At 44.6% G+C, this 12174-nt stretch overlaps 1 protein-coding gene across 1 annotated transcript; it reads left to right on the top strand.

Annotated features, from left to right (window-relative positions):
* Window positions 1-337: 337 nt before the first annotated feature.
* On the top strand, window positions 338-7100 carry LOC138911586 (uncharacterized). The gene is made up of 8 exons (XM_070210971.1): window positions 338-494; window positions 635-1557; window positions 1637-1805; window positions 2050-2538; window positions 2689-3586; window positions 3701-4354; window positions 4529-5387; window positions 6645-7100. The coding sequence occupies exons 1-8, from the start codon at window positions 338-340 to the stop codon at window positions 7098-7100; spliced, it is 4605 nt and encodes a 1534-aa protein (XP_070067072.1).
* The last annotated feature ends 5074 nt before the right edge of the window (window positions 7101-12174 follow it).

The following is a 12174-nucleotide window of genomic DNA, read 5'->3' as shown; positions in this document are numbered from 1 at the left end:
AAATATAGGTTGTTAAATAATGAAAGAATAATAAAGATTTCAGCGTTCGAATTATATTATATCGTACCGCCTCGTACGAATCGAATTGAATCGAGTTATTTCTTTCGACGCTAGAATTCCCTGCCGAATACGCGCCCCGGCACGAGTCTTATTCTGAAATATTCTCTACAGCAGAGAGTGTCCGCGGGATTCTCTGCTACGGCGGAGATTTCTGCGAAGCAAGCGACTTGCAAAGTCACAACCTTAGCTGCCTATAGAGAGACACGTGGTACAAGAGCTAGTCTCACACCTAGCAGCCATAACCGCAAAGCGGATTTCATAGTATTGGTGTGGCGAGATGGCTGACGGTGATGAACAAGATGCAAGTGCGAGAAGGACAAGTAATATTCAACCCTGTGGAACTGCAACGCTTGTAACGGCATGGTCAACGGGACAGGCTAACGGATCGCCTGTTCCTGCTGGAGTACAAGATAAAGTCACCGGCGTAGGAAAAGGTAGCGGGGCAGCAATCATAGAAACTTATAGCGGCTGTCCGTCTACGTCGTCCGCTGCTACTGGTCCAAGGGAAAGTTCAACACCAATGCAGCAAAGAACTGAGAAAGTGGGAGCTCTTTTCGACCCTTTGGAATACCAGAACGTGACTACAAGCAGAAACAGGTTGCGGCTAATTGGAGTGTACACCCCAGTTTGCCATATCAAGCAAATACGGCGGTGTTTAACCAGGCTACGGAGCCCAGTACTGCCGCGTACATGGGCCACACAGGTGTGGGAGCGCTTAATAGATCGATTGAGCACGTGCCACGGCAGCAATTTGACAATGTGCATTTTAATAATGCGACGTCGTGGAATGGATCACTGCCACCTGCGCAAATCAGCGCGCGACATGTCATCAGCAAAGATTTACCAATTTTTACAGGCAAACCAGAGGAATGGTTGATCTTTATCAGCAATTATGAGCAATCCACAGAGAGATGTAGATTCAGCAACGAGGAAAATCTCATCAGGCTTCAGAAGTGCATCAGAGGGCAAGCCCTGGATGCGGTGCGCGGAAAACTTATGATCCCAGCTACTGTGCCGTATGCTATAGGCACATTGCGAATGTTGTATGGCCGCTCTGAAATAGTACATGCTGCTCTGCAGCAAAAGCTCCGAGAGGAACCAGCAATAAAGTCGGTCAACTTGAACACCGTTATCCGACTGGCCCTAGCTGTCCAAAACTACTGCGCAACGATAGCGGCCATTGGTATGCACGAATATCTTTACGATCCCGCGCTGCTGAACGAGCTTCTTGCTAAGATGCCCAGCAATATGAAATTGGATTGGGGCCGGCATCGAATGTGGAATGAAGGTAGCAGTTTGGCCACCTTTGATAACTGGCTGTTCAATGTGGCAATGTGCGCGACTATGGTCACGCCCTACGAGACACCACTGGCTGGTAACGAAAAGAAGAGCTCCACGAAAACCACTAGAGAGCGAATTTTTGTGCACAATACGGTAGATAGCCCTGAGGGTTCTCAGCAAACAATCTATCAGATTGCGACGACTTCAGATCAATGGGTACAAATCAGCGCTGGGAACTTGTTAAGGAAAAGAGGCTCTGTTTTTGCTGCTTTCTACGTCATCGTGTACAACAAAGATGAAGTGTAAATCAAAGAAGAAGTGTCATGTAGATGGTTGCGAGTCAACGCACCATGTGCTGCATACGCCTACCATGAGTGGTAGTAAAGTCGAGCACACGGGCCAAGGTAGCAACCACCGGATTAAGGCAAGTGAGTTTGCCGTTATGTTTCACGGCAGCTCCGCAAGTAAGACACTGTTTCGATATGTTCCAATCACGCTCTATAGTAAATCAAGCGTGCGCGCATATGCATTCGTGGATGAAGGAGCTGAGTGTACGTTAATAGAAAGAGCGCTTGCAGACGAGCTGGAATTAGATGGTCCTGCGACCCAGCTGTGTCTTAAATGGACTGGGGATATAACCAAGAATGAGCATTTCAGCTCCAGAACATAACGCAATACAGTATGCCTTAAAAAACGTGCGAACAATAGCGAGCTTGGACTTACCAGAGCAAAGTATCGGGCCACCGTTGCTCAAGTCTCGGAAGCACTTATCAACGCTTCCTATTCTGCCGTATAACAACGACAAGGCTCAGCTTATCATTGGTTTAGACAATATCAAAATAACTGCACCCTTGGAGATACGAGAAGGTGAAAACGACGACGTCATAGCAGCGCGAAGCAGACTAGGATGGGCCGTATATGGGCGCCCCATTGTGGGAGACAGCACCACGCCTCGGCTGCTATATATTTGTCAGTGCAGTGCGGCGCGTGGGATGGATGAAGCTCTGAAGAACTATTTTTCAATTGAGTCACTAGGTGTGAGCGTTTCCTCACATCCGCTGAGATCCAAAGAGGACGAACGCTCGATGCAGATGATGGAGGCAACAACAACCTATCGCTGGCAGACCGGCCTGTTATGGAGATTCGATCGCATGCACCTGCCAGACTCTTATAAGATGGCTGTTAAGCGCCTGAAATGTTTAGAGGCAAAGATGTCATAACACCCACCACTGAAACAGTTCATGATGAACACGATGCACGATTACAAACAGAAGGGGTATATCCGCCGGTTGAAGGATAGTGAGTTAGTAGCTAACACTACTTCATGGTTTCTTCCTATCTTTACAGTCACCAATCCGAAGAAGAAAAAGACGCGCCTGCTTTGGGATGCGGCTGCCAAAGTTAGTGGCATGTCGCTGAACGATTGTTTGTTGAAAGGTCCAGATACACTAGCATCTTTGATGGGGGTACTAATACGCTTCCGAGACCGTCCTATCGCAGTATCCGGCGACATAAGGGAAATGTTTCATCAAGTCAAGGTGCGCCTAGAAGACCAACCGGCACAGAAGTTTCTCTGGCGTGATGGAGATTCGTCACGCTTCCCCGAATCATACGTTATGCAAGTCATGACGTTTGGAGCATCCTGCTCGCCAGCTCTAGCAAATTACGTTAAGAATCGCAATGCCGAGCGGTTTGTAGCGGAGCATCCGGATGCCGTAAAGGCGATTTGCGAAAACACATTTGTCGACGACTGGCTGCAGTCGGGGGATACTGGAGCTGAAATGATACAGTTAGCTGAGACTGTAAAAAGGATTCATGCTAGTGGCGGCTTCGAGATGCGCCGCTGGACATCAAATTCGAAGCAAGTTATACAGGCGCTGGAAGACGACTGTGAGGGGTTGAACAAGCGTATCAGCGCTCAGGATGAAGCGCAAGAGAAGGTCTTAGGCCTGTGGTGGCTACCTGGACAAGATCTGTTGACGTTTGTGGTAACGCCGAACTTGCTCGCGAAGGCATCTAAGGAGCGCCCAACTAAAAGACGTGTTCTGAGTGTGATCATGTATATTTTCGACCCGCTCGGGCTGCTAGGATTCTTTAATATACGCGCTAAGATCATTCTTCAGAACATATGGCGATCCAATATCGGATGGGATGACGACCTTACCAACGAAGACGAAGCCGATTGGCAACACTGGCTTGATCTATTTTCAAATTTAATTGCCGTCCGCATTCCACGGTGCATGAAGTGGGTGAGCCGAGCCTAGGCTGTGCAGATACATACATTCGTCGACGCCAGTATGAATGCTTACGCCGCAGCTGTATTTTTGCGGGCTGAACTTGATGGCCAAGTACATTACAGTTTGGTCGCCTCGAAAACGAGAGTAGCACCCCTAAAGCCCGTGTCCATACCTCGAATGGAACTGATGGCCGCGGTCTTATGTCTGAGACTGGCCAAATGTATCCAAAAGGAAATGTCGGTACGCATACAAACACGAACATTCTGGACAGATTCAAAGGATGTGCTCTACTGGATCCGTTCCGATGCTCGAAAGTTCCAGCAATTCATAGCGCTTCGGATAGGAGAGATTTTAGAAGAATCAGATGTGGATAGCTGGCGATGGGTACCATCGGCTCAAAACGTGGCAGACGATGGTACGAAATGGACTAAAACGTCTGAAATTCATGGCTCAACCAGGTGGTTCAATGGACCACCATTTTTGTATCTAGAAGAATCGCAGTGGCCACAATCGGATATAGGACCTGCATTAAACATGTTGTACCATGCTGAAGAACAACCCAATCACACGTCGTCCTGGAGATATATTCTGCCGGATCTGCAGCGTTTCAGCAAGCTAGAAAAATTGAGAGCCGTACAGCTATGCGTACTGGATTTCCTACGGAATATTACTAAGAAGGTCAGATTGGACGGAGGACTGGATCTGCAGAAGACGCTGCTCCTTAAAAGAAGCGGATGTGATTTTTATCCGGATTTGTCAAGAAGAGGAGTTTTATAGTGAGATCACCTGCTTAAGGTCGGGGCGCCGCTTAACCGATCGCAAAAGCTTGCTGTTTAAGTGCTCCCCTTATGTGGATGACTCGGGCATTCTACGTATTAAAGGACGGATAGACAATATAGAAGGAGTCGAAGTCTGCGTAAAACGCCCTATACTCCACCGTTCACATATAGTGGAGTGGATTACTTCGGCCCCTACGACATTGACGTTGGACGGCGTCGTGAGAAGCGCTGGGGCCTGCTGTTCACATGCCTCACGGTACGAGCCGTTCACCTAGATATAGCTACATCGGTCGCAACTCACTCATACTTATGCGTTCTGAAGTCGTTCGTGGCCAGACGCGGCTGCCCCCGCCACAGGCTGTCGGACAATGGCACAAATTTCAGAGGCGCTAGCAGAGTATTAAAAGATGAAATTGAACGTATATCGCCGGCTCTGATCGAGCGACAGTACCCAGAACTCGAGCTTACCTTCATCCCGCCAGGATCACCCCACATGGGAGGATCGTGGGAACGAATGGTGCGCTCTACAAAGTCAATACTGTCGGAAATTCTGCCGCCCTCTGGGTTACGAGAGGAGGTGCTACGAGCAGCACTGTCTGACTTAGAAAGCGTGCTCAACTCAAGGCCACTCACTTATGTTCCCTTGAAGACATCTGAGTCCGAAGCCCTGACTCCAAATCATTTTCTTATAGGTCATTTAAGCGGATTGCGGGAGCAAGGCGGAGCTAGCTTGGCACGAGGCTTCCGAGTCGCCAGTCAATTGGCTGAGCAATTTTGGAAGAGATGGCTGCGCGAGTATCTGCCTACACTCACCAGACGTACTAAGTGGTTTCAACCGCCACTCGAACCAATATCGGTCGACGAAATCGTCACAATAGTGGACGACAGTGCCAAGCGAAACTGTTGGACAAGAGGAGTGGTCGTAGACGTGCACCGTTCAAAGGATGGCCAGGTCCGAAGTGCCGTGGTGCGAACCACCGATGGAATTATTACTCGCCCCGCCGTCACGCTAGCTAAGCTTGACATTAAAGTTGGTAACACACTGCACGGACGTTCGTGAATTACGGGGTGGGTAATGTTACGGGGCGAAGTGAAAATAGCTGTTGACTAAGTCCTACTGGGTCTCGCATTTTTTCTGTAAGCAGCCCTCGCTGCTTACACTGGAAGCGCACCGTTAGAATTAGTTTTTACATGATAAGTCGATCGCACGCAGCTGCACAAGCTGCATTCTTGTCGAGGTTCTTTTTCGTTTTGTGCTTGCAGCTGAGCAGAAGTGAAAAAAAACAGAAGCGCGTGCGGAGCACAAATGTAAGTCTCATAATCATGTAAAATATAGGTTGTTAAATAATGAAAGAATAATATTGATTTCAGCGTTCGAATTATATTATATCGTACCGTCTCTTACGAATCGAATTGAATCGTGTTGTTTGTTTCACGCTAAAAGTCCCTGCCGAATACGCGCCCCGGCACAACTCTCGGTGCCAACAGGGCTATTAACTTAATGTATGGGTATCAGGTAGTAGTGGGAAGGTGGCGATAGGTATATAATGAATGATAGTTAAAATAAATATAATACTTGTAAACATGTCAATTTTGGTGGATATAATTACCCAATTTGCTAAAAACAGGATTTCGATAGCGATTTGAATCGTTTGCTTGGAAACGGAGCAAGTTATCGAATATCGGAAAGAAGCTCGATCTGCGCATATACTAAGCGGACCTACAGCTAATTTATTTATTTCAGGTCTCTAGATGTTACAATTATTCAGATCTTGCATTCATACATACGGACGGACGGACGGACATACAAACGGACATGTCTAGATTAACTCGGCTATTGATGCTGATCAAGAATATAAATACTTTGTTGGGGCGGAAAAGCTTCCTTCTACCTGTTACACATTTACATTTTGCACAAATACAATATACCCTTTTATCCATTTTCAATGGGTTCAGGGTATAAAAAAAATTAAACTCCTTTGGCTGGGTTCGAGTTCGCAACTAACCGTACCACTTGCCACCGCCTCCACTCAACAACCACACTATTAATCAATTATTAGTGCGAAAACCAATTAACATAACTCAGAACAATACAATCGCAATTATAATGCTGTTGATAAATACGAAGCAGGCGCGCATAAATGTGTGTGTACGTGCATACAGATATTCTTCGAATTTGCGCTGGTCCCGCAAACACGTGTTTTTTATCCGATCTTCCAGAAAATTTCTACAGTCTATATTAATATACCATAGCATATTTGTGTATTCTCTTACTCACTTCGGACAGGTGACGGTAACGTCGCCTTTCGCGTTCAGCGTAACGCTGTACTCGCTTTCCCTGTCGGACACATGGAACAGAGTACGTCGGCACCGGAAGCGGTGGATTCGCGCCTCTCTGACGATAAGGTCCACCACGCCCGACGACAACGGTGTTCCAAGAGGAAACACCTTCCAGCCTGAGGGGGTGGAATCGGGCACGGGTTCCTCGACGGGGCCCTCCGGTTTTACCCCAACGTCAGCACTGTGGGCGATCGCCTCGACCTCGGTGTCGGGTTTCTTGGGGTGGCCCTTCGGTGTGATCCTCACGTTGGCACTGCGGGCGACCGTGTCGACCTCGGTGTCGGGTTCCTCCTACAGCACTGAGTCCAGGCTAGTGTCCCACCCGTTGATGCCGTCGAAAAGGTCCACTATGTCCACAGAAAGCTTCTGGCCGGGGTATAATTACCAGTCTTACCAGGTCTAGCGAGTTCCAAGTTATTTATAATTTCGCTGGAAGAGAGGGCTTAAAGGGGTGGGGGGGGGGGGGGGGGGGGGTGTGAGTATCCTGACCAAACCAAACCCAGATCTACCTCTACACACCTACACCATCGGGCCGTGGCCTCGTACCATCTATGCTAGCGGGCCGTGGCCTCGCTCCAACCACACTAGCGGGCCGTGGCCTCGCGCCAACTCCACTACCTAAACACCAACCGGCAATGCCCACCCCGGAGCCACAATCTCGTATCGCATGCCCCTCGTTCGAGGTTAGGTCGAACACCGGTCAGTTCCGAGGTTAAGGTAAGCCGGGTTACCAGGAAACAGGGAATAATCCAATACTTTCTAGATAATTACAACGTTGGCACTTTATTCACTATTATGCATTCCGACCTTATCGTAAATCCTAATCTAAGCCCTGCCGCACTGTTTTCTGGAGCCCTAGCGCTCCACTATACCATCTATGATTTCGTTTATCTCGCGCAGCACTTCTATTCACCCTTAACGTTCAATCACAAGTGCCGGCACGCTCGCCGGCAAGCCATGGGCTCGCTTCGGCTGCTCAACTTCGCCGCGAGCTTTCGCAACTTCGCCTCGGAGCTTTCGCTCTTCACTGCCGAATTGAAGTTGCGCTCTCAAAGACGGTGTTGAGCAACCGATCGACAACGCACGGTTGCAGCGGCGGCCGGCGGTTAAATTCAAACTCACTATTTAAATCAATTATAATATTCGCGGCTCCTTGCCTCTTTGCTACTAATCGAACTGCTTATATTACTGATGGCTCCTTGCCGCTTATTTCACTAAGATCTTAACCTAATATAATTAATACTTATAACTAAAGAAAATTAATACGTTGTCCCGCCAGCTCCTTGCCGTAATTTGGCCAAAGGGATGACGGCTCCTTGCTGTGAAAACTGTGGGGTGGCTGGTCTCATTAGCCGCCTCACAAGATTAACTCGGCTATTGATGCTGATCAAGAATATAAATACTTTATGGGGTCGGAAAAGCTTCCTTCTACCTTTTACATACATTTACAGTTTGCACAAATACAATATACCCTTTCATCCATTTTCAATGGGTTCAGGGTATAAAAAAATAAGTTCCCTTTGCATGGTTCGAGTTCGCAACTAACCGCAACACTTGCCACCGCCTCCACTCAACAATCACACAATAAATCAATTATTAGTGAGAAAAAACCAATTAACACAATAACTCAGTAAACAATACAATCGCAATTATAACGCTGTTGATAAATACGAAGCAGGCGCGCATAAATGTGTGTGTACGTGCATACACATATTCTTCGAATTTGCGCTGGTGCCGCAAACACGTATTTCTTAACCGGTCTTCCTGAAAATTTCTACAGTATACCTTAATGAACCATAGAATATTTGTGTATTCTCAATAAGAAGTAAGGTATATAATGAATGATACTTAATAGTAATATACTATTCTATTGTAAACATGTCAATTTTGGTGGATCTAATTACCCAATTTGCTGAAAAAACAGGATTTCGATATCGATTTGTATCGATTACTGGGAAACAGGAAGTTATCGATTTTCGGATAGAAATTTGATCTGCGCATATACTAAGCGGAAAAGCTTCCTTCTGCCTGTTACGTACATTTACATTTTGCACAAATACAATATACCCTTTTATCCATTTTCAATGAGTTCAGGGTATAAAAAAATAAATAAGTTCCCTTGACAGGGCTCGAGTTCGCAACTAACTGTACCACTTGCCACCGCTTCCACGCAACAACCACACTATAAATCAATTATTAGTGAGAAAAAACCAATTAAAATAATAACTTAGAAAACAAGAGAGAGTGATTGACGTGTTTTACTTGTGCTCCAAGATTTTTATATATTTTTGCGCTTTAATCCTGCTTTTTATTTCAAAATTTTTCATTTTTCGGTGCTTTATTTAAAAAGCTTTTATAAACTGTGCAAAGTATTATCTGTTGTGCAGCGTAAGTCTGTTAATTATTGCATTATATAAAACGCGGCGTCAGTTCCGTGTTGTTGTTATTGCCTGTTTTGATTATTTTGCTTTGGTGCTCCCCTGTGCATACACTTGTTTGTGCGTGATTTCGCTGCATACTATCTGCTTGTGCATCGCGCTCTCGCAAATTTTTTCTATTGCTTTTCGCTCCAAACAATTTGTTTGTGTACGAATAAGTGGTTTTTGAGTGTTTACATGGTCTATCTTGTGCACCGTTTTCGTTTTGCTCTGCGCTCTCGCAACTTGCATACTCATTTAATAATTATGTCGTGCTGTAAGAAACCGTGCACGTTCAAGCAGGCTGATGATTCTGCACTGCCGCAATTTGTTAATTGCTGGCTGTGTGAGAATATGATTCATGCTAAATGTGCAGGTCTCACTGGGCGTGATTGCGAAAAGATCGCTGCTATTGCCAAGAAAGGCTGCGGTGGCTTGCGTTGGTCGTGCCCAGAATGCATCGACAAGCAAATTGATTTCTCCAGAATATATAATTCTGTGAGAAATCAATTCTTAAAATTAAATAATGTGGCTAAACAGCTCTCGAATAATTTTGACTCGAGTTTCGAGTTGCTTGGCAAATATAAATTTGAGTCCCCAACCAATCGCCGGTTGGAGCCTCAACTTTTGCAATTGCCCCCTACGTCTGTTCAGACACCTACAACTTTCTTGTCCCTTCCTAGCAACTTGGATATATCTCCAATGTTGTCTTTATCGCCTTCTCCGAGCGACTGTCCAATTACCCCTGTTTCAACCCCTGTACTGTCTTAGCCCCGTCAGCTCCTGGCCGCAAAGGTAGACCTGCGCGCAATCTTGCCCAGATTGTTAAAAACAATCACTGTGCCTCGTTAGCTCCAACTCCTGTATTACCTACAGCCCCATTAGCGCCTTCTTTAACTGTAGTTGCCCCTCGTAGGCAAGTTTTTGTGTCTCGACTTTGGTCGGACACCACTTCTGAGTCATTCGCAGCCTATATTGCTAGCAAATCTTTTGCTAGCGTGTCAATAAACAAATTTAATTTCTCCACCCCTCGTGAAATATCATCATTCAAAATAAATGTTTCACATGATATATTCCCAATCATTTCTGATCCCAAATTTTGGCCTCCACACATGATTGTTCACGAGTTCAAGCCTAAAGAGCGTAACCAGCCTGTCACTTTTCCAGTCCCTTCAATACAGGGTACCATTTCTGCCTCAAAAAACTAGCTTCATCTTCTGACCAAATCTTTATTCATTATCAGAATGTCAGAGGTCTCATTTCAAAGCTTAAAAATCTTTTCATGACCAGCACATCCTTCGATTCGGATATAATAGCATTTTCAGAAACATGGTTAAACTCAACCATATCTGATTTTGAGGTTTTATCGAATAACTTTATTTTGTTTAGAAATGATCGGCCGACTCGAGGTGGTGGGGTGTTAATTGGGCTATTCTATTTTAGTATGCCTACTGAAGCTGAGATTGTCTCAGTTAAGGTGTCTTTTCCTACACGGAATATCTATTTAACATTCTCTTATGTCCCACCTTCTTCTGATATTCAAGTTTATATGAATCATATTACTCGTATTAAAGAAGTTTCTTCACACGTGCGTGATAATGACCTATTAATGCTGTTAAGTGATTTTAATTAACCGAACATCTCTTGGTCATTATTCACTGCTGAAAATTATCTAGTGCCCTCAGCACAGCACGATTTTATAGACTGCATGCTTGATCTTTCGTTTTTTCAAATCAATTCCATTTCTAATCATATGAATAGAACACTTGACCTTGTATTTGTTAAATACTACCTTATTTCTAATGTGTCTAGGTTCCCTTCTTCTCTTCCTGAGGATGTCTATCATCCAACTTTAGAGATTGCAATGCTAAATTGTAATCCTTTCATTTCGTGCTCATCAGCCAATAAGTTGATGTTGATTTCGCAAAGGAAATTATTCTTTGCTGAATCAGCTTATTTATTCAACCGATTGGTCTTTCTTATATGACTCAGTTGATATGAATACAAACATTAGTTTTTTGTATATCACCCTAAACTCCCTCTTAGATGTGTGTATTCCTAAGTCAATTCCTTCGACTACTTTTTCAAAACCACCCTGGTTTACTCCCAGATTATCACATCTAAAAAATGTAAAATCCAAATATTTTAAAAAGTTTAAAAAGTCTGGTTCGTGTACAGACTTGGCTAAAAATTAAATAGCCAAGTCGAACTTCTTTCCTCTTAATTCTCAATGCTATGAGAATTATCTAGCTCCTTCTAAAAGGCAATTTGCCCGAAATCCGAGACAGTTTTATAATTTTGTAAATTTGAAGCGTAAATCTTCAAGTTTGCCATCTTCTTTTTCTCTTGGGATGGATAAAGCTAGCAATGAAACTGATTCTGCTAACCTCTTTGCTAATTTTTTTCAATCAACTTACTCTTCAGTCTGTCCTAATACTAATTCTTACCCTTATACTATTTCTTCCGCTAGTTCTATACCTCCCCCCATTATTTCACAATCCTCTCTCCTATCAGCCGTAAACTCTTTAAAATCTTCTTACTCTCCTGGGCCGGACAATATTTCTAGTTGTCTACTCAAGGAGTGTAGTTCTTCCCTTTTTTATCCATTGCTAAAGCTTTTTAATCTATCCCTTGAAACTTCTGTCTTTCCATCTCTTTGGAAAGAATCTTATATCATTCCTCTTCACAAGAAAGGTAGGAAGTCTGATATACAAAATTACAGGGGCTTTGCAAATCTGTCCGCTTTTCCTAAATTATTAGAAAAAATAATCACTTCGAATTTGCAGCATTTCTGCAAATCAGTTGTTTCCCCTGTTCAACATGGACTCGTAAAGAATCGGTCAACGACGACCAATCTGCTTGAGTTTACTTCCTTGGTAAATGATGCTTTCCTTTCGAAAATGCAAACTCATGTCATTTACACTGACTTCAGTAAGGCGTTTGACTCTATGCACCATGACATTTTACTTTTTAAACTTGACCGAATAGGTTGTCCTCCGTCTCTTTTGCTTTGGATCAATTCTTATTTAAAGGGTAGGACCCAAAGCGTAATACTGAGGC

The sequence above is a fragment of the Drosophila virilis genome, unplaced genomic scaffold (assembly GCF_030788295.1).
Source record: "Drosophila virilis strain 15010-1051.87 unplaced genomic scaffold, Dvir_AGI_RSII-ME tig00001642, whole genome shotgun sequence".
Classification (NCBI taxonomy): domain Eukaryota; kingdom Metazoa; phylum Arthropoda; class Insecta; order Diptera; family Drosophilidae; genus Drosophila; species Drosophila virilis.
This window is presented reverse-complemented; position numbering and strand designations above follow the sequence as displayed.

What these genes read in the sequence shown, in the direction of transcription:
- LOC138911586 (XM_070210971.1), top strand. Translation starts at nt 338, where the DNA reads ATGGCTGACGGTGATGAACAAGATGCAAGTGCGAGAAGGACAAGTAAT. An exon ending in GGCTGTTAAGCGCCTGAAAT is followed by an intron (nt 2,539 to 2,688) that starts GTTTAGAGGCAA and finishes CTATCTTTACAG; the next exon opens with TCACCAATCCGAAGAAGAAA. An exon ending in TCAAGAAGAGGAGTTTTATA is followed by an intron (nt 4,355 to 4,528) that starts GTGAGATCACCT and finishes GTTCACATATAG; the next exon opens with TGGAGTGGATTACTTCGGCC.